This window comes from Protopterus annectens, chromosome 9.part0, assembly GCF_019279795.1.
Source record: "Protopterus annectens isolate FY-2018-M chromosome 9.part0, PAN1.0, whole genome shotgun sequence".
Classification (NCBI taxonomy): Eukaryota; Metazoa; Chordata; order Ceratodontiformes; family Protopteridae; genus Protopterus; species Protopterus annectens.
The window spans coordinates 627,496,019-627,520,153 of NC_056743.1; the positions used below are offsets into that span (position 1 = coordinate 627,496,019).

Below are 24,135 nucleotides of genomic sequence, written 5' to 3' on the forward strand. Positions count from 1 at the left end.
AAAGAGCGCCCATAAACAGTGACTTAACTGGGAGAGTACAGCCCACTTCAGATCCACAAAAAAATCTGAAGCCCTACATTACATACATTTCTAACTGCCTGGATTTTCTGGATATAGCAAGTTTCTTAAATGCATTCATTATGAATGTGTAATATTGCTTCCATATTTCTGTCCAATCAAAAGTAATATGCTTACTAATCTCTCCCCCACCCTGTGCATGCTTTTACTACCGCATCTACAATAGCACCCAACACATATATACATCTTTTATAAAGTAAAACCAATATTTATATTATACACACACACATATTGGTCGAACATGGAATATAGCCCCTGCCCCACTGCAGTGCAACCCTGGAGAGAGAATATTAAATAAGGGGGGGTGTGGGGGCATAGCGCCCCACATTATACCAACAGATTTTATATATATATAACAAATATAATATAATAGAATATATATATATATATATATATATATATATATATATATATATATAAAAACAATGCATTTCTAATGGATATACCCTCTTATAATAGTGAATACATTAAAATTAATGTTAATGTAGGGGGCTGTGCCCCCACACCCCCCCTTATTTAATATTCTCACTCTAGGGTTGCACTGCAGTGGGGCAGGGGCTATATTCCATGTTCGACCAATGAACTTCGACCAAGTGAGCTTTCAGTGAAGTGCAATGGACAGAAACAAATGTAGCTCAAAACACCATTGTTTGAAGCACACAGTTTATTCTAGACAAACACAGATACTGACAAAACACGACACTACAGTGTGTGTCCCTTACCACCAAACCCATCCACACAGCTGCTTTAAAATAGTTTTAACACCATGCGATAACCCTCATCATGGTCATAAACTAAAGCAATCGGAGTTTATGCCAGGGATCACTCAAAAGTCCACCTGTGCCACTAGGATCTGGGTTAGAAAACAGGCTCAATCTACTGGTAAGGTCAAGCAAGGGGGACAGGATGAAGTGCTGCCTCACCTATCCCAAGGGAAGAGTACGGGATAAGTTGCCACTTGCATAATCCTGGCAGAGACCAGAAGTCTACCAGGCTAAAAAGGTAGGAGGAGAGTGACTGGATGTGTCTATCACCACCACACACTGCACCCTACAGTTAGGCTCCCAGCACTTGTTGGCTTACCATGCTCAAAGTCCTTGCTCCTACAGACCCTAAAACTTATCAGGAACCAGAACACACCACTAAAAACTCAAACACAAAGCACAAAATTCACCACAAAAGGGTCAAGAGCACACCAGACCGAAGTTTATTAATCCGCAAGTAAAACACATTTAGCATTTTGTCCCTTTCAACAAGCTGAAATGCAGGCAAAAACAAAAACTAAACATAATGGCAATAGACAATATTCAAATGGATACAGGATTACTCTGGATCACCAGACAAAGCAGGAGAACAGACAAGGGCATACTGGTGTTGATTGAGCTGCCAATCAATATCTACTGTTACATTAAGTACTAATTCTCCAGGTACAGCATAGGCAGGTGCAGTCACACTACTAACCAATGCAGGTGCATGGTTAAAATTAGCATTAACGTAATAAGCCAGAAGGAGACAGTTAAAGGTCAGAGATGGCACAAAGAAAGACTACAACTAAATTAAAGAAAAAAAAAAAAGCTTCAGTGGAGCTATAAGTCAATGACAAGGCAGAAAGTATAAAAATATCCAGTATCTGGTCACCAGTGGCCTTCATAATAGCAAGCAAGTACATGCCTGAAAAGTAAGGTACATACTTCCATGCCAGTATCTTTGACCAATAAGAAACAGTTCATCACTGGTTTTACTTTTTAAATGCTACAGTAAAGGTCTCACACACACACACACACAACACACACACACACACACACACACACACACACACACACACACACACACCCCCCAGGGACTACAAAGTTAGACAATGGTGCGTCTGGGAAGCAAATGAACTGCTTACTGAGCCAGCTGCAGTCAAACAAGGAGCATACAACCAATGTTAAAGTAGATGGTAGCTTTTGGATCAACTGCCCTTGGAAGAAAAGAACACAACACAAACATCCAAGAGAGGAAGATGAACTATGAAAATGAGTCTAAGGGGGAAAAAAAAATGAAAGATCAAATCTAGACAGGCCCAAGACTGCTCAAAGGGAACAAGCGGTACAAAGTAGAAATTTTGCAAAAGGAATCTTCTAGTAAAAATATCCAACAGTTCTCACAGACAGTCTTGAAAGCTAATATCCTTAAGTATCCTCAATCCTCAAGGAATAAAGCAGAACCAATAATGCCCATGGTAGGATAAGCTCTGGGCACAGTTAATTCTTCAAAAATAATAGAAAAGCATTCAACACAGACTGAATTAAGAAAATGTAGACACAAGACAGCTATACTGTTAAAGGTAAAGAAATCAAGGCACAAATAACATTTTGCAGATACAAGACCACCAAGATAGAATGCACCTCCTAGAAGATGATTGCAGTAACTTGACTCTTAAAAGAGAAGAGTTGCAACATTTTCCAGACTGTCCTCAAAGAGAGAAGGATAAATGAAAAGAAGAAAGTTACAGTAAGGCAGAAGAATTAGAATGAGGTACTGTCTGCTTGGCAGGAGAATTAACAATAGGCACAGTCTGCATTGCTGATAATGTCTGGGGTGTGGGGAGGCCAAGAGGATGAAAGCGCCGTTTAAAAAGGGGGGGGGGGAGTTACATGCAGAGCAGGCTGTGCCAACATTATAGAACTGCACCCTACCAAAGCAAACTGGTGGGGGGCAGGGTACAATATGTTTTACCTATGGACAGAAACTAATTTAGAGGAAGATTTAGGTTATGCAGGAAGCAACTTGAAAGAGGATCATAGAAAAGGTATTGAGAAAATATCAGAAGGCCCCCTAGTGAAACTGCAAAGCAACACACAATGTTGCACAAGACACAAAAATACAGGCTATCATATGGAGTAAAGCCTTTAATAACTACATTGGCACTTTCATTCTCAAATAACAACTTCTTCAGAACTTATTGTCAGTATGCACCCCTCAAATATTCAAAAGCCACCAATAATTGCTTCAAACCAATTAAAACATAATAAATGCAAACACTTTGAACTCAAGTACAATTTAAAAGGTTTCCAATTACTGCATACCAATTGGAACCATGAACAGTAATTTGCTAACTGAACACATACACAAATAGTGTCCGTTTTCTACTATAAGCTAAAAACAACCTCGTACTAAACTAATTTAGTGTGAAAACTACACCACAGCTGCCCTCTGTTTTAGGGCACTAGATATTTAAATATATAGTCAATTAGATGGATGCTTCCCCCACAGTCTCGGGTGCCACACTAGTTCCCTGTACTCCAGGATGTTCTCCCAATCACTACCTCTTTCACTAATACTTGTCCTATCGATGATTAAGAAAAATCTTTTGAAAAGATCCCCATTTCATACAAAGTCTGTATAAGGCATTATATTTTCTGTTTGTATCACAAAGGTGGTCATGATCCAAGTAGAAACTCTCACTCCCACGTTGCTTTGCACTACATTCATAGTCACACCTCTCCCCAACAGCATCCATCTGTTCTACCATTTCACTTTTATGTACCTTAGGAGTATAGGACCAGCTGTCCAGCTATGCTAGTTGATCATTCAATGGTTGCCATTTGTGGAAAGGTATATTGCTGAAGCCAGCTTTTTGTTTTACCTGGAATTTCTCATCTGTGAAAAAATTCTTAAGAACATTTCTAAGGTGCAGTCAAAAAATATGCTGATGTAGAGCGTTGGGTTCTTTTACTGGTTTTCAAGATGACTACATTCAAGCGCTGCTCTGTATGTTTTATCTTTATATATTGTAAAAGGTGGGGGCGTCTCCAGGGTTATAGCCAGTCAGGATGCATGGGGTTGTGCTGTGGGCATTCACCTTTATTGAAAAATTTGGTCACTCTTTGCTGTTAACCCTGGGAGCTTCCCATTTAGTTATTGCAAAATTTAAACCATGCATTATATATAATTTTCTAAAAGTCAGATTACATGAGTAATTTAGTAGAAAAACTTTCTCAAGACAAGTTATAAACAGTACATGGGCTAGACTAACAGGCAATTCTCCAATATACAAAACTTTCTTGAAGACTGAATGGGCTCTGTCATGCTTTTGTATCCTTCATGAATGCTTTCCTCTCAGGTTTTTAGTTGTGGTCAAGTAGGGTAAAAACTGGAATACAAATAAAATGAAATTCAACTAAAATAAAAGTTAAAAAATACACGTAAAATGAGCCACTACAACCACTGAAGTCACCTTTTACAACAAAATTATTAGAGACGCTAGTGGACGATCTTAAATTTGACTTGCCTAAACAAAATTGCATAGCAAAACCTCAAAAAAAAAAAAAGTTTTAAGAGAGCGAAATATTCTCTCACTGACTCAACTAAAGCTACACTTGCCACTACTCCTCATCTCCTTCCCTTTGCTCTTCATAGCGCTTACATCCTTACCGACTTTCAGACATCACAACAATCTAAGCTTTAACAATCTAAGCTTTAACAATACTGCAACAAAGTTGCTAAATCTGCAGCAAATACCACTTTCAGAACCCATCATTGTATAGCCCTAAAAAAGCTTAACCTGGTTAGAACTACCGCATCAACTAACATATACACAGCTTCTTGCCACCTATAAAATTGTCCAGAATCCATCTGCTTGCCCAGCACTAAACAGCATTCTACACAGCTATGTTAGCAATTACCAAAATCTCACGTCTGGGCACGGTCTGTACTAGTACCATGTTGCTAAGGCCTGGAACATCTTTATCTCTATCCATCAGGTCAATACTCTTCCCCTCCCATCCTTCCAAACTATTCTGAAAAAGACTTCCTACTCAAAGGCTGGCTCTGTTCTTTCTCCACTTTTAGAGACATCATTATCCTGGTGTTCATACCCGCGGTGGTGGTGCTGCGGTAGCATTGTCGCCTCCCAGTAAGACGCTGTCCGGTTCGATTCTCAGCTAGAGCGCTTTCTGCGTGCAGACATGCGTGAATGGGTGTACCTTTGTTGAAGGTTGTGCGTCAGGGCTGGTAACTCGGCACGTATAAAATCAACTACCAATCATTAGCGGACTGGAGTTCCGCTGTGGCGACCCCTAACCGGGAAAAGCCGAAAGACACAAACAAATTATCCTGGTGTTAATACCCATTTATACTTTACATCTCCTTACGCTCCTTTCTTCACTCACTCCCTTACTTCTATCAATTTCTCACACTTGGCTTTCCCCTCTAAATACACAACATAAGCCTGCTTTTCTCTCACTTCTTATTGCAATTCCAGTTTGTATTAAACAAACTTGCTTTTAATTTTGCTATAAACTGGTTAAAATTTCTCTAACTATGAAATCATTGTCATGTAACTTGTGTCTATTCTTAACCAATGTTTTCATATGTCTAACTTATTAATTTAGACTGTAGTTTTTTTAATTATTTTCAAAGCTTTTATGAACAATAATTTTACATTGTTTTGTAATACGCTGGAGCTTCTCCCTGGGCCTCTGCTGAAATTGGGCTCCTACCCAGTTGGAATTTCCCAGTAATCAAATGTAAATAAATAATCTTGAACCTTCCTGTTATTTTTCCTCACATAATAACCTGGATAGAAGGTGCAAGGAGCCAAATAAACCACACCGCTAATATCACAATTGTGATGTCCAGGGCAACCTGCATACCTATCATAAACCTTAAAACACCCATATATGGATTGTTACGGATATATTTACAAAAACCCGCAGTGGTGGTGCTGCGGTAGCAGTGTCACCGCACAGTAAGACGCTGTCCGGTTCGATTCTCAGCTAGAGCGTCTTCTGCATGGAGACAGGCGTGAATGGGCGTACCTTCGTTGAAGGTTGTGCATCAGGCCTGACAAGCCGGTACGCAAAAATCAACTGCCAATCATTAGAGGATCGGCGTTCCGCTGTGGCGGCCCCTAACCGGGAAAAGCCAAAAGACACAAACAAACTGATATATTTAAATTTGCCACATTTTTTGCCGTTCTTGGGTCATGTTCTTCAATACTCTATGAAAGTAGGGTTACACTGCCTTAACTCAATGCCAGTTCTACAGGTGCCAGACTTAACCCAAGTTAGTTAAGTGAATTCAATGCATTTAGCTCATGGCCTTACGCCTTACAATACTTGAGTGCAGCAGCACCCCCCCCCCCCCAAAGAACAGCAAGCAAGACACGCACCGTCTTTACACAAGGAGAAGGAACTACAAGTCAAAGACAGAAAAGCAAAACTGATGCAAGCCAAAGTCTGATGTGTAGCACTTAATATTTGCACACTGTTCAACTCAACTTTATGTAGTTTACATAGAACTTATTGTTCCCTAGGTCTACTTTGCAAAGCCAGCTGACACTGCAAGAATGAAAGCTACACCACCTTATGCAGGACTGACAATCCAAGAACCTAGGCTACACCACACCACCCAGGAAGAACTACAGAGTCAAAAGTAATATGCATTTCCAGAAGCTTACTTCACAAATCAAGTACACATGTCTGGGTAAAATGTATGCACAGCCACATCATAACACACCAACCACCTTTCAATTCCCCCCTGCAAATACAGTGCTTATGGGACACTGACTGTCTTCTTTTTGCTCTCTCTGTCTTCCGAGCAAAACTGACAATCATTTCCAGATGCTTGCAACAACATCCAATTCTGCTTCTCTTTACCTGGACTAAAACATCATTTAAGTTCCAGCCACACAAAACACTTCAGTTTACTTTGTAAAACAACGCTGGCTGGCCAGTAGTCTCCTTTTTTGCCCCCCAGCTCTTGCAAAGACTACAGAATACAGTACGAACACAAGCATCCAAACTGCAGTTCTCTCAGAACAAGACAGATATTAATTTGTGTTAACATCTCCCACAGGGGGTTCCAGGGTGGGGGCTGGGAGCAAAGTGGCTCATTTATTATCCCGATTAGACAGGGACTGAAAATCCTGATTCCGAACGGCTGACAGAAGGGAAATTAGGTTGCAACAAAGAATCTTGAACACACAGTAAGAGGGGAAATAAATCAGTAGTATAGTTTGCAGTGAATAAGCACATTGCTCATTCTTTAAGCTGGAGCAGTTTCATGTGCTTAACAGCATTTTCCCCCAGAACATTTGAAGGTGTTTTTTTTTTTTTTTTTTACATTTGGCCAAATATACATTCCTTGCCCATGGCAGTCAAGTTAAGAAACACACTGCTGCTTAGTGATGATTACCTGTGTACAACTGCACACCCAAAGAAAGTAGACTTGGTTTAAATTTCACTAGTCAACCCTCAAGCAGATAAGGCAATTAAAATGGTACAAGTATACAGATTTCCTCCAAAAAGAGAAATACAATACAATACACCTACAATCTCTATACTCAGCTTATTTTCCATGGCCAAATTACCACTGGTTACTTTAAAAATTTGTGCCAAGCATGTTTCCATATCCAAGTAAGACATCAAATAAAAGAAAAAACAGGGAGGCTGAGGAATAGAAGTCCATGTAGAGAATTATATCAACACACATTCCAGGACAAACTATAATTTTACTCGTTTATTTCTTCCCCCATTTTCTTTTATGGCACACATGCCTTGCTATACCTGAAGCACGCAACAGTAAAGCAAAAAGAATAGCCAGCTTTCCCTTCGGGTCCAAAGACTACAGTGTTACTCACCAGAAAAATAAACCAAAAACATTTAGATGGCACATGGATGTTGAACAAGATACTGGTGCTTGACACATCTGACCACGTTATGGTAGCACAAAGCTTTAATGTGCATGTCATAAGACTACAGCAAGAACACAAAATACAATTTTACAAACTCTACAAAGCTCCTCCACATCAGACGGCATTTAGTCTGCATTACTTCTGCTGTACACAAGTTACCACTCAGTGCCATACCTCTCAACCTCTTACAGCAAGAAATCTGGACAAAGCAACAAACAATGGGGGGGGGGGCAGGTTTTGGAATGAGTGAAGAAGAGACACACAAGGCAGGCTGTGTAAATGCGTTAGCAATGTATAAAAATCCTATAGAAACTGCATTACAGCATTTGCTATTTTGTGTCCAGTGGTGCTTAGTGTTGGTACAGGCACAAGCAAGGGGGAGGGGGGTTTGATATGCTGCTATGTCCAAAGGAGGAGACAATACAAATATGGTAAGGACACACGTTTGCTGCACTTTTGGAGACTGCTTGGCTGGAGAAGACACAGCTGATATGGTGCAATGCACAGTAGCAATACCAGCCGAGTGGGGTACAACACTGTCTAAGGTGGAAGATGTCATTGGGGAAAGGTAGGCTGTTATTACATCCAGCATAAACCATACTGAAGATCACCCAAAAGCTACATTTTGCTACTTAAGTACCCTTTTCCCAAGGTTAGTCAACAATATTCTACTGCATTATGGTCACATCTTAAATACTGCTCGGTCAAAACGCAGACAAGACAAACTTTGGTTAAGTGCTGAAGTCTCACCAAGGCAAAATCTAGTACTGAGCAATTGTAAAGCAAATGCACAATTACAAAGAGAAATGAAATAAGAGAGCCACAAACTGCAAAGTGACGCAACACTGTAGGTGCAACATAAATCCACCACGACAAGCACAGCAGCAAGAGTTCAACGTTAATTGTAGAATCAATACAATTCAACACAGTAAGCTGCCAGGAGATTTCATCTTCTCACCTTCATTAACATATTTCTCAGATGGACAAATCACTTATCAGTCTATATACTTCAATGTAGACATTTTTGATGGGCTTTGACCTTAGTCGTCTTCAACTGGATCTAAGAGAGATTAAGGGGATGTCACTTTTGATGTCTTTTAAAGTCCAATTTGGCATCAGGCTGAGAAGTGCACAAAATGGAGATGGAACTTTATCCCCATTGCATAGCAACCATCAGTAAGTGTGAACTGAAAAAAACAGATTTGCTAAAGATAGGGAAAATACCCAAACATTTGATTTTTTTTCAATACAGGTATTGTTTCCAAAAAGATTTCAGACAAGGAATTTCCTTTACAAATGAAGTCTATTCTCACTCTCTTCCTCCCTTAGCCTCCAAACCTTACTTTTTTTTTTTTTTTTTTTTATTAATTCCAATCTACGTGCAGCACTACATTCGGTTTCATTTTACCTAGAACTACCACCACTATCTTCCACTTCCAAAAATATACTGCATCATTTTTACTTAAAGCAGCCACTACGGTTATTTATTTCAAACACCTTCGCCTGGATATATTCATCACCTTTTGTCTACTTGGTTACTTCGCAGCAACATGGACGTTTAGGAGTTGCCTCCCTCCTCATGGAATGCACCCATAATAAAATGCAGAAGCCACATCTAAAAGTATCATACAGCTCCAATCAAAGAGGACAATAGCTGCTGTATTAATTACACTTGAGAGGAGTTCTACTTGGTTTTATTTAAACTAAACAGGAAAAGACACAGAGAAGGACTAAAGTATTAGCCAAAATGTGTTTCTCAAACTGTATTCCTTGTGTCATATGACATTTGTCATTAAGGACCTCTTCTCCATCTCAGCCTCTTGTACATAAGGTAGCCTCATTCTGTGCCAGAGTTTAGCAAAATAGACAAACACTTAAAATACAGCACTGCCAACAAGGTGCACAAACAGTTTGTGTACACTGCACAGCTTGAGGACTTCATTCTACAAGTATCAATGATAAATATGAAGACTATATGCAGCCTCCATAGCTCTGTACTTTGGGGTGGGGATGAATAAACCAGTAACAAGGAGCACCAAAGCACTGTCATCTATACCTACCATATTAATGAACTCTCCTAGACTGCTGCGAATCTGCACAGTTAATGCAAAACAGAGAATAAGCAACTCTAGCTGGCTGTATGGTTATAGTTAACCTCAAGATACTGACAGTTCACCTAGGTCACATGACTACTACACCAGCTGTAGTAAGAAGCCATTTATAACTTAGTGTGCAGCACTTCTACACATACATCCACGGACTAAAAGGAATCCTCTTTTGTTCCATTTAAAACTGTATAACCGTATCCCATGACATGCACAATGGAATAAGCAAACACCCAAAATGCTGGCATGTTTTTTTTTTTTTTTTTTTTTTTTAAACTTATGCACTCACACCAATGAAACAATGTAATTGGCAAGTCTCTCAAAAATGCAGGCTTCCCTGTGCAGAGTTCACAACAGACTAGGACATCCTTACTGCTACCACCAAAGCAGTTAAACGCCATTCTTCACATTTTTTTTTTTTTTTTTTTTTTTTTGGGTTTAAAACATAAACACGCACAAAACCCAAGAGACACGGACAAGTTTTCATATTAGGACTTGCACCTCATTTCACCTTACAAACTGCACTGGTTTTCCATCAGACATGTATTTTCTTCTTTTATGCTGTTTGCTCTAAGGACAGCCATCGACAACCTTTCATAAGGGTCAAAATGAGGATGTGAACTAACAGAAAAAATACAATCACCTGTGGTTAGGAATGATGCATTACACTTACCACATTCAAGTGTAAATACAACTGAAGCCATGAGATCATCCTTTTGTTTACAGTGCTACACTATATCCTACTCTTTAACGTAGACACAATGGTGAATATACATGAGGCCTCCTATTTTATTTATTCATTTATTTTACATTTGTTAACCAGGAAAAGTCCAACTGGATCCATATCCATTTTCAGTGGAGGCCCAGGGAGAAAAGCTCCAGAAATACAGTATAAACAAAATAGTAACAACTCAAATAAATAATATATACAAAGATAAGAGAAAAAAATTGCATTAAGTTAGGAAGTAAGGAAAAGGAAGTAGTATTCCATGTGGGTAGAGATGTCAATAGAAATGAGGAGAGAAAAGAAAAAGAAAAAAATATATATAAGCAAAGAGCTGCTTAGAGAGGTATGCGGAGTGAGATTAACCTGGACAAGTGCAGGTACATAACCAGTGGTTGGTAAAATAATGTTTTGCTACAATTTTAAACTTTGTTAGAGAGGGTTCTAGGGTTAAGGCAAGAGGGAAATACACAGCCGATTAAGAATTTGCAGGAGAGAGAACAAGACTAACTACAAAGACCCAACAGTGTGCAAATATTCAGTATTCCAAAACAGACTGATATTAAGGAAGCAAAAATTTCTGCAAATTAAGCAATGGTAGGCGGCAGTCTAACCAGTACTGTTTGCGTGTATATCAATATTAACAGCTTAGGTTGTTGAATACTAAAAGATTGACACCCAAGCGAACAGCCACATCATCAGATTCTTTCCTCAGGAAAGAATTTGGGTGGTCGCCCGTAAACAAAAACTAACACACCCAAACATACCCCCCTAATATACCAACTCCAAGATAGCTCTACATTGGGGAAAAGGGCAAATCCCCGAAAATGGCCGCATGAATCCTTTGATGTGGCCGTTCGCTATTGCGAGCATTCAACGCTTAGGTGTTAATGCATTCGACAACCTAAGCTATTGACAATTCAATAGGAATCCCACTGTTTATGTTAATTTATAGACATATATCAGTTTTAAAAATGAAAGACTATGGATGTCTGTGTAAACTTTAAAATGAGAGCTACATTAGTTTTTATAACATGGCTTGTTCTATTTGCTGCATAAGGTTTTCATTTTCATATTTATTACAGGAAAAACAAATCTTCTCTATACTGGGCTTGTTTAAACACAAAAATAAACACCAGCCGCTTGATAGTTTGAAAAATTCACACGCAAATTAAACTTAAAATTTCATCCCAGAAAGCTTTCAACCTTTCATCATAAAGCTTAAGGCAGCTATAAGCAATGAAGACACTGCAGAGCTACAACACAAAAAAGTAAACTCTGTGGCAACACCCTGCTTGCAGACATATCCATTACAAAACTATCAAGTAAGCAAAACAGGTCTAAATATAAAGAATATTGTTCAGTGAAGTGAAGCAAAGCGAATGCCAAACATTTAATAAACACAAACATAACACAATGGCCATTTCATATTTCTCTAAAATGTTTACAAAAAAAGCCAGTCAGCCAATAAAAGAACACCATGGTCCAACCTTAAGGGCAAGTAGCCGAGTTAAATACCCAACTTAACCCACAGACAATCTTCATACCCGACCCCCCAAAAAGCATCAAATCAATAACAACCAAACTTCATTACTCCATCGTACATTTGCGTTTCAAAATTATAGTGAAAAATGTCTACATTAGAAATAAAGTAGAGTAGAGTAGTCTCAATAGACATTACTACAAACACAAAATGAATGTTCAACTGTTTGTGTTATAACAGTAACCATCGGTGTGTCAGGGGGCTAGAATCCCCTCAACATGCATCACCACTGAGCCTGCTTCACAGTTGCAGATGTAGATACTGTGGCAAAGAACTATAAAGTTACGCATCTTGTTGTAGGTTGCTACACTTCCTCCTGAAGGTTTGTATATACAATGGAGAATAAGAGAACACTGGAAACATGAACTGCGAAACTTCCATTTTCGATAATCTGAGATAATCCCATACCTGCAGCTAAAACAGATGGAAATTAGACCAGAAATCGCTACACCCAAAGACTACAGTGTCTTATAAACTGAAAGACGAACTTGTAAATTATCAAGACTAGAAGCAAAACTAGTGCAACACTAAGGATACACAGATTGAAAGCTGCAGAAGAAGCCACTGTGCTGACAGAAAAAAAATCTTCAAACACATTTAGATATGCTTCCAATACAAGTAACCCTTTATGAACTGCAAAGGAAAGCAGTCCTGGGTGCAATGCAATCTTATCAAAATGTCAAGGACTAAAGCAAAACTGATTCAGAAACTTGCTGGACAGAGGCACAGGAACTAATCTAAGGGACAGCGAAAGCCAACACATTCTGGCTAGGCTTATAAATGCCTTTGGGCAGATAGCCTAGTATCTACCTATGAACCTATGCCTTGACTTAGGAATGGGATCATTTCCAGTTGTAGCTTCGTAAACCAGTGAAAACAAACCATCACCACATAGTGATGTGCAATGTGCCAAGGAGGAAACTAATGCATGCAATTGGTCATCCAATAAACATCTGTGCATGCATTAACAAAGAAGCACAATTTCATCACATTGCTTAAGGAATATACATTACAATGACAGATGTCATGAACTGATTGCTCCCTCTGAGGTGCAGTGGTACCGATGCATTTTTATTTTATACAACTTTTTAACAACCAAGGAGGTTGTGAAGACCTAATGGGCCATTTTTACATCGCACACAGGATATGCAAATTTTGTTCTCATCCAGGAAAAAAAGGAGGTCATTGTTCCCCTCTACTCGACACTCAGACCCATTATAGAGTACAACGCCCCTTTTGGAATGTTCCTTACAAGACATCAGCAGCAGCTGGAAAGGCCACAGAAATACCTCACAAAGAGGATTACTGGCCTCAAAATAGGTGCCCTACACTGACCATCTCAAAAAACTCCAGCTTTACTCCGTAGCATATAGCCTACTCAGAGGTGATCTCTGCCTAACGTATAAAGCCAAGTCAAACCCAAAGCTGTTGGACATGCTACACCTAAAGAAATCCCAATCCCTCCGAGCTACATGCTCTAGGAACCTAAACCTTGTCACCACAATAAACAGGACATGCTGGAGGGATAAATTCCTGTCCCACAGACTTCCCATACTCTGAAACAAGCTACCATCAATGTCAAGCAAAGTTCCTCATTAGCACTCAAGAAAAATCTTGAGGAGTGGATGGGAAATACACCCTGGGGATCACTTCTGTGGCTCTGCTCGACAGGGGCACAGGAAAATAAACTTTCTTGGGTGGCGTAAGCCAGGGAACCTTGTTGGCTAGGCTTACTTACGCCCTTGGGCCGATCTAGGTACTGGCTATGTTCTTCTGAATCAATACTGAACTTATGAAACACGTGAAGGGTATTAAAATGAGTTGTACATAAAACTATTTTCACACATTTTAGGGTTTCATTCCAACTTGTTTAATAGCAGAGAATTTGGACACCCTTCTTGGCAGCAAAACTATAAAAATACACGCCCATGAAATTTTGCTCACCTGTAGAAAATGGTATGAACAGTACCCCAAAAAAAAAAAAAAAAAAAAAAAAAAAAAAAAAAAAAAATGAACAGGTGATTTTGAAATTTCACTGGTCTGGTACTTTTAAAAATCAGACGACTAAACTGAAAAAAAAAAAAAAACTAGTAGATTATAAACAGACGACCACTACAGTAGATCTATCTACAAGCTACACACAGCAGTAAACACCAGCAGTTTTCAAGCAGACAGCTATGGCTAAAACCCACAATTTTAAACATGGTAGGCAGTGTGCATCTCCATTCTGTTCATACCTATGCAACATACTTATCCCTCCAGAAATTCAGTACACGTGAGAATTCAGCACATGCCTTAGTACACCCCACATTAGTCAATGATATTAAGCTGTGCCCACAGTGTGACTATAAGCATGTCACCAGACTTCCCTCTACCAGAACGCAGCTTGAAAAGGGGACCTAGTGGATACAGTGAAGCAGCGTTGCACACACAGCTGTTACTTCAAGGTCATGAAGAATATTTTAAATAGCTTGAGACTATGTATTTGTGTGATATATATATATATACATACATACATACATACATACATACATACACACACACACACACACACACACACACACACACACACACACACACACACACACACACACTTTTTTTATTATTCCTGCAAATGTAAAATAGATGTTCAAATATAACTTTACTGACTACAGAAGCTCATCTAACCTCTTCAGTGCAACAGAGCTAGCTGGAACAGTAAGATTATCTAAGAAGTCCGTTATTGATAACCAAACACTATGAATTTAATCATAACTGATAGGGTATGAAGAAAACAAGACGTTTGCAAGGACAGACAGCACTTACTACACAGCTCACCTGAAATAATGTACTAGGCTCTGAAGACTACTTACAAGGATGACAACAGTCCAAAAAGCTGCAAGATCAAGTCTAAAAAACCTACCAAAAAGGACATGATGAAAATAAGTACTACGTGCATTTTCTGAAACAAGAAAATATGTAAACTAGACAGGCAATACTGCCACCATCAGCCAAGTCTCTTTGCTCTCAAAGAAAAACAAGTATCTGGTTGGCAAGTTTAATGTGCAGTGCTAGAGTGACGAATACTAATACAAGATCACTTAATATAAAAACAGCTCCTAGAAATAATACTGCCCTTCCCATAAACTACAGTAGCATAACTAAACACATATACACTAACATCCTTCTGTTACTCTGCTTCAAATAATGAAAGGGCCAACATGTCAACCAATACACGGTTGCATAAATATGACCTATCTGAAAATACCTATTTTTTCCCCGTGGATACCAATTTGTCCAATCTGCAACAGCAGACAAAGGCACACTTTTACCAAAGGTGTACCATTTACAACACCTTTCCACACACCCAAACAGCTCTGTGAAAGCTTGACACTCACGGCATAGTAAAAGAACACGAAAACTGCAAACATGTCATATCTTAGTAGCCCCCCCCCCCCCAAAAAAAAAAACATTTGATCACCTGCCTCACTCCAGGCTCACACACACACACACACACACACACACACACACACACACACACACTCTCTTTCCTACAGGCAGTAAAGAAAAAGGAAAAAAAAAAAAAGGTAGTCTGTACCAGCTCAAAAAATCACCCCTGACTCATTATCTTCCTTGTCCTGCCAAATTCTTGAAATACGGATCCATTTCCACTGGTACTTCTCTGGTTACACTACTTCATCTTCCACACCATGGACATCCCGGAGACTTGTGTCCCAGCTGTCAAATGGTAGAATGGAACAGAGGAGGGAGCCCCATCCTTAGTGTACAGGTTAAAAAGCCATTACACCAGTAGACTGCTCTCTAGGGAAACCTGAAAGAAGTTGAAAACAATACCACCAATATTCAGCAGGATCAAACTCATTTCCTTAGCATCCTACCTGCGAAGTGCACATTCAATCAAGCAATTTGGGTCTTCCTCATGAATGCATTTTTTTTGGGGGGGGGGGGGCGTAAAAAGGATGAACGCATTTTTTTTGGGGGGGGTGTAAAAAGGAGGACAGCAATACTGAATATCCATCACCCAGTTCTTGCTCCTTAAAAGGGAACTAAAGGACAACAGAAGGGGCAATAAGGCCACAGATGGCAAAAGTGGAGGAATAAAAGACAACCTCAACAAATGGGAAATGTTAGCCTGCTCTGTTTTTACTTGTAGTATACATAACATTACAACTTATAACGCTCTTTAATTTGTTTTACGTCAAAGTAGTCAAAACAGCATAACAAAACATAACTACTAACTGCAAGCTAATATTTAAAAACCATAGTAAACAATTAGTATGCTAACCAAAAAAACACTACATACTCAATACAATGTGTGCCTTATGTCAAGCTGGACAAAAACTACAAAGAAACAGCCTGCTATAAAAGCATATTTCAGATAGCATCCAAAAAAAAACACAAACTTGTAAAAATAAAACAAAAAACAAATCATTTCTTTCCACATTTGTTTAGCAGAGTAGTGCCCTATGCACATCTAACAATTAGCAGGTACTTCCCATGTGAAAATTCTCAAAAAAGTACAGAAGCACTAAAAGCTCTACAAATCAAAACATAACAGAAATTTTCATTCAACGAAGAATGGAAAAGCAGCTTTCATCCACTACTACTATACTACTTATAAATGGAGAATATCTTACCTCCCCCACAAAAAGGACACCCAAGTGACTGCAATTAAACCATATTTTTCACATGCAAAACATAATTTTACTATCAACCATGGTTAAAGTTTGCAGTGGATAGATTAACAAGACTGTTGTGATCTAAGCATACATTTTAGCTTTAAAGCTCCTTAAGCAATGGACACAGCAAACATGCACAAAGTGATGCCAACTTTTAGATTCTGAAACCATTAGTTAACAATATTCAGCAACCCCCGAGCAGGTTGTATAACAAGGTTAACAGAAAAAAAAGCAATGGCACCACTGGCTTATACATTTTAAACTAAGCAAAACTATGGCATTTTTATTTTAAATAGCTACTAGCAAATATAAAAATGTATCTAAAAGGATTACTAGCTTCAAGTACGGAAACAAAGCCAGCACAACACCTGTAGAAGGATTAGCTACAATTTATTTTATGAATTTATTTGCAGTTTGTTTGCCAGGATAGTCCATTGGGCTGCTGGGACCCATTTTCAATGGAGTCCTGGGGAGAAAAGCTCCAGAAAAATACAGATTGATAGTGAAAGGAAGCACAAATCCAGGAAATACATTTCAAATAAGACGTATATACATAGTAATTGCTCACTTACATATGTTCCATAGTATAAATCCAACTGTACACAAATGCATAGTAATTGCGTTTCATATATATATATATATATATATATATATATATATATATATATTCAAAAAACAAATCAAAGAACATCTTATTTCACATTGGCTATGTCCCTGTACCAATCCCGACTGAAACATATTCTCAATACAACTAAATTTTTGTCCCCCCTCTGAGCCCCTGCCTGATGCCTTCTGGAGATGAGATTTAATCTTAAATTATGCCTTAAATTATTCTATCCTTAGTATTTACTTCTTTTTATGTTACTTGTAGAACAAGACTTGTACGTTTTTAAATGTTTTTGTTATCCTCTCTTGTAGTAGAAGACTGATAAGTTTCTCAAATGTTATTGCTTTGCCTCTCTTGTACCATTTAGAAATCTATGTAGAAAAAATCTTTTTTGTTTATTGTTATAAATTTTTTTTGCTTTATTCTTATTCATTACTGTAATTTTAACTGTACTGGAGCTTTTCTCCCCGGGCCTCTACTGTAAACGGATATATGTCCAGCTAGACTAGCCCAGTCAACAAATGTAAAATAAAATAAATAAAATAAATATATCTATCAGTATTTACAATTTTAGTAGGTTTGTAATAGTCAACAGATTCACTGATATATATTGCAAAATTAAATTTAGTAGGTAGTGACAGGTGGCAAATGAGTATAAACACATTAGGAAGAGAGTGTAGTCAGAGTTAGGTGGGATGGGAGCAAGAACATATCCACTGTGAAGTAAGGTGAGAGTGCGGTGAGGTTTTGAACAAGGGGAGACTATTGGTGATGCGAATGGAGGAAGGGAGAGAGTTCCAAAGGCATGCAAGACAGGACATTAGTTGATTCCCTGCTGGACGTGTTGGTTTGTGTAATTTAATTAGGTTTTGGGAATTGGATCTTTAAAAGCATAAAAAAAAAAAAAACACAAAACTTGTAAAATAAAACAAATAATTTCTTTCTACATTTGTTTAGCAGAGTAGTGCCCTGTGCACATACAACCATTTTTACAGATGCTTGAACCCCACCATCACCCTTCAGTGTGTGATTAAGTTTAATGTTTTGTTTAGCTCTGTCACCCTTCCCGCCACACACACGAACATGACAATTCCCTGTTGTAAAAAGAAAAATGTCTAGGAGTTCTACTCTACTTATGTCATACATATTCCCATCTGAAAAAGCTACCTACCTTGCTAAATCTTGACTCACATGAATATTTTTTTTATTATATGCATTGGGGGTGTGTGTGTGTGTGTGTGTGGTGGGAGGGGTCACAGAGCTAAACAAAACATTAAACTTAATCACACACTAGACGGTGGGGTTAAAAAAACACACAAACTTTCAGGTGCACTTGGAAAGATTTACCCTGTACAACAAAACTAAATAGATTTAATACATATTCTGTTAAACCAGGATGACCCTTCTGTACCAGGTGCATTTCAGATAGGACCACGGGAAAAAAAGCTCACAACACATACATACATAATATACTACGCATAAATAGTGATGCATGTGGAGTACCAGAATTTACATACATACAATATATTTAAAGATAAAGTATAGCATATATCCATGAAATTCTACTTCTACATGGACTTCAACTACTTTTTATGCAACACTATCATACACATACTTTATATTTGTGAAGCAAAATAATACTTGAGTATATCATGGCTTTCATGTGTTTATGAAGATGTAGAACTATCCTTAAACATGGGCCCAACCCCCCCCCCCCAAAAAAAAAAGAAGAAAAAAAACCTAAACAAACGAGTCATAGCTCTAATAAAAAAATATTTATATTTTTTTTTTTGGGGGGGGGGGCAAACTAGTTTTACATCCTCCTGCCAACTCCTGTCTCAAGCACAAAGCACTACTGTACTAATGCAATTTCACTACATTTTCAACAATGTGAATGAGGACAGGACAGAAATGTAGTGTTTGCTAACGGAAATAAAGCCTCAGAAAGGTAGGACTGTACTATTGTGTTCCACGTCAAAATATTTCACCAATGTCTTATGAGGATTGCTCCCAATCACACAAGTAATACCACTGGCAGCTTGTTATTCTCACTATGAAATATGTCCATTTTTAATAGGGGACACTGGTGCTCGTGCACACACAAGGCACAACCACAAGGTTTTCACTTAACCAACTTTATTGAAAATTTCACATAAGTAAAATAAATGGCATTACATCTTATCTACTTTCATGCAACTCCAGTCATGCAAGAGTACATAAAATACTTTTAATCTGGACAACTAGGTAGGTTCAGAGCTAACAGATACAAAGAAACCAGACAGTACTTGCAAAAAGGAAGGAGCACATATCTCTAAAAACAGAAAAATAAAAACAAATTCAAAAAAGACAACATCCACAATTAAAAAAGTTGTTCGGCTCAAGCAAACAACAACAAAAAAAAAAAAGTCCCCCCCCCCCAGAATCTGTAACACTTGATCAAAAGACAAAAGGCACTAGCTGTGGGAAAATATGCAAACAAACTCTATAAAGATGACTGCAGTCTTTGAAGTTAAGTGCAACTCAAGCAAATCAGCACTCCCAGCTATGTGGTATTAGGTTAACACAGGAGGTGGCCTGGCTTGAGAACTATTACTTACAGTGGCAAAAAGAAGAAATCAGCTGAACTCCCATTAAGCCAATGTACTACATAAAATAACCAAATGGACGTCTCCCAATGTAAAAAGGCTACAATGTATGCATGACGCTTGTATACATATAAACAAGTAACTCAAAATCAGTAACAGCTCTCAAATGTACACCTTCTCTGCACTTATAAAAGTGGCACAACTCAAGAACAGAAAATGCCACACACATACATATTTATAAATATATGAGACATGCTGCTCAAAACTACCATTTTGTATATATACATATGCATACACACACACACAGGTCGTCCACTGCAGGAGAGTCCCTATCTGTGCAGCTATGCCTGAAAAGACAGACAAATATCTCAAGATTTCAGGGAAAACATTTTCCAAGTAAATTTTAAATAGTTGCATAAAAACAAGCAATCTAAAACATGTCAGTGTGGTGAAGCAACAGAAAACTTGGATTATATAAAACCGAGCTTTAATTTTGGCACCAAAATGAAGTCTACCTCTTTACAGTGGTTGTGGGTATGGTCTGTCCTGCAAAATTGAACGTATTCATTAAAAAGCCCTATTTTGGACATATGGAAAGGTGCCAACCTTAACACACGTTTTACAATCATATACACATATTTGCCCCCCCCCCCCCCCCCAGCCAGGTTTACAAATAGCCATTCCTCATATCAAATATTTTAATAGCCAGACAAGCTCATATGGCATACTACCTCTCACCCCAAGTGACAAAAACTCTGTATTATCCAGCAATATTTCTATGCCAGATGCTTCAGATAAAAACTGTTCTTACTTGGAAAAAGACAGTTTTTATTTATATCTGGTTTACCTTCTCGTTAAAATAACTTGTACCAAGGGGAAAAAGATACTAGAAACAGCCCAATCAGATTAAAAAAAATGCCCCCACCCAACGCATGATGAAACTGGCTAAATGAATTTCCTTCAAGTGTCAGTTCAGTTTCTACCTAGTTTGAGCACTCATGTCAAGTGCGCCCGGTCTGCAAACAACACAACATAACACGCAGTTGCAAGGCGGAACACCATGTCATATGGCCAATAAACCCCATTTTTTTCCAAAAGTACAAAATAAGAAATGCAATAAAAGATAGGAGGGGGACACAGTTGTAACAAACAGTAGGAGGTGGAGAAAAAAAAGGCAGACACACTGAGACAAGATGGCGCTGGTGAGGAATAAGGGAGAGAATATTTAGGTTGTCTCGTTCTTTTGTTACCTTTACTAAATCCTATGTAACCCGGGGGGGGGGGGGTTGATAACCCTCAAAAACTGACAGCCTAATTCCATTCCAAAAGAAAAACACATATCCTGACCACTGAAAAAGACTATACACACAAAGTCTGAAACACTTACCGGTTTTTTCTTTGATCTCACACAGGACGCTGAAAAGGGCCGGTTTCATACGGTGACAGTTCAGAGCGTGTTTCCTTGAAGGAAGGAAAGATACACAAACAACTTTATTTGTTGTTCTGCTAAACAAACTATCCAAAACACTTAAAAAGTTATGTAACTAAGTCACACGGGGGGAGATAACGTGTGATCAAAAGATGCCATAGGGTGCAATTGTCTGATTTTCTTTTGTGTGGTGTGTTGCTAGTTTGGACACTAAAATACATTACAAACGCAAATAATAAAAGGAACCCACTTGGCTTGGGCTTCATCGAGGCTTTGGTCGGTGATAGTCATAATCTGCTGAAGAATGTCCCCAATGTCCTGTTTCCTGGTCTCTCCGTTGTCCGAAGACGTGTCGTGGAGTTGGTGGGGATTCATGGCTTGAAGCCCCCCCTGAACTGGGTGGCCCGGGATCCCCACACCCCGGGCCTGCATCATCCGGCTCTGCTCGTCCATCATCAATGGGTTTGAAAAGGGAAAGGAATCAAGAAAAACTCCAGTGCAGAGAGTAGCAAGATACAAGGGACAAAACTGCCAAGTACAATGCCCCCGAAAAAGACAGAAAAGTACCACAGCAATCCAAGCAATGGGAAGCAAGACGCAGATAACCCTTTTTTAGGAAGCGGTTTCTACCAGTGCCCGCGTCCTCACGAAAAACAAACGCTGAGTTTTGATTTCTTGATAGTGTCTGTAAAATGGAGACAGAACTACTGATACTGCCTATAGCTTCCCTCACTCGGTTTCTTCCATCGTTTCGGTGAATTATAACTCGATACTGCCACCACTCAGTTCCTTAACTCCAGCAAAATACATCTAAAAAGCAGGGGCAGTTGGCGTTGTGTTGGCTGGATGCTGGGAAGGGGGATGGGTCTTAAAGGGGCAGTGCTGCTCTTCTCAGAAGGTAGCAGGAATGGTCCTAAGGAAGAAGGGGGAGGGGGTGCTGGGGGCTACCCAGGTCAACTCTCCCAAACACCGTCAGTCAGCACCTATGGACAATGTCTATTTGCTGACAATGCAAAAAGAACTAGAAAATGTATGGACATTTTCAGAATACTGTTAGTGTGTACATGATTCACACTTTCAAAAGGTTTACTGTATATACCTGAGCTAAAAAAAAACAAACAAATATAAAATAAAACATTACTGTATATACGTGAGCTTTCCATTGTTAGTTAGGATGCGATACCCCTAGCTGCACTTCCACGCTGGCTGGAAAAAAGTAGATATAACTATGGAGACAAGGCATTTCCAAGCACTTAGCTCAATCAATCCGATAATGTCTTGAAAGTTTGTATGGTTTTTCTTCCACCAGCTGCTGTGGGAGTTCATTCTGTCTACTCATTACCATCTCAGTAAATTTATTTATTTATCGGCATTCGATTACTGGGAAAGTCCGGCTCCAAAGTATAACATTTTAAAAATAATAATTTTTGCAATCTTTAAAAATAATACAAAATAACTATAGTTTAAATAATTATAATAAATTAGGCATAATGTGAAAACACCGAGTAAGAACAGATACAAGTTATATGACAATAATTTAACAAAGAGATTTTTGCCAATTTATAGAGAAATTAAAAGTAAATACGCATTATAATACCAGCAGGAATTGCAATATGAAGTGAGAGAAAAGCAGGATTATAGTTTATTTATAGAGAAAGACAGGGGAGATAAACTGATAGCAGTAAAGAAGTGAGTGAAGAAGGAAGAATAAGGAGATGTAAGGTATGAATGGTTATGTCTTCAGATTTAGGGATATAGTTTATCCTGGTGTTAAGCAAGAACAGACAGCTTTTGGCAAGGATGTCTTTCAGAATGGGTTTGATGGATGGGAGAAAAGATATTGACTTGATGGATGTGGATAAGGATTCCAGGCCTTAGGAACATGGTACAAATACAGACAATGCCCAGCAGATTTGATAGGTTTATGGACAGACAGAAGTTTTTGGTCATTGGACTGTAATGACCTACTTGGAACATAGTTGTGTAGAATGCTATTTAGTGCTGGACAAGCAGATGGATTCTCTATAATTTTATACGTGGTAAGAAGCTGAGTATGTTAGTTGATGGTGTAGTTATAACCAGTTTAGTCTTTTTAGTGCTATACAGTGGTGGCACCTCGGCACGTAAAAATCCACTGCCAATCATTAGCGGACCGGAGTTCCGCTGTGGCAACCCCTAACCGGGAAAAGCCGAAAGACACAACAACAGTGGTGGGTTCTGAAAGGGTTATTTTATGCATGTTTAGCAAATTTGTTATAGTATTGTTCAAGTTTTGATTTTTGTGACGCCTGAAGGTTAGTATGGATGGAAGCACCATAAAGAAGTGTGGGGAGGAGATAAGTAGTGGCAGGTGTGGGTTTAGTTGTGTCCGTGAGAAAGTTTTTGGCTCTATAAAGTATCTGTAGGTTTTGATGAGCATACAAGTCAAATTTAAGATTATCATCCTCAATAATTTCCTGTGAGAAGTGACTTCAATGGTTAAATTATCAAGAGAGAGGACTTTAATTTTTTTTCTAGGGTTGAGCATGAGTTGTGAGTTGCACATCTATGTTAAAGTTACAGTTAAACCTTCCCGAGTATTTTTTTTTGAGGTGTGCAAGTTGTCAGATATGTAAATGAGTGTGCAGTCATCTGCATACTGTGTTAGTTATTACTGGGCGGATGTGCGGAGGGTGTTGGTGAGAATGTTAAAGAGGAGGGGACC

At 38.7% G+C, this 24,135-nt stretch overlaps 1 protein-coding gene across 2 annotated transcripts in view; it reads right to left on the reverse strand.

The window, feature by feature from the left end:
- PBX2 (PBX homeobox 2) overlaps positions 1 to 22,265 on the reverse strand; it is a 1,189,058-nt gene extending 1,166,793 nt beyond the window's left edge. The window contains exons 1-2 of one of the 2 annotated variants that reach the window (XM_044083193.1): positions 21,682 to 22,265; positions 21,390 to 21,463 (exon numbers count right to left, since the gene is read on the reverse strand). In XM_044083193.1, coding sequence (XP_043939128.1) covers positions 21,390 to 21,463; positions 21,682 to 21,887 — 280 coding nt within the window. In that variant the 5' untranslated portion in view covers positions 21,888 to 22,265. The remainder of the gene's footprint in view (positions 1 to 21,389; positions 21,464 to 21,681) is intronic. The other variant, XM_044083191.1, reaches the window with a different exon arrangement.
- Between the last annotated feature and the right edge of the window lie 1,870 nt (positions 22,266 to 24,135).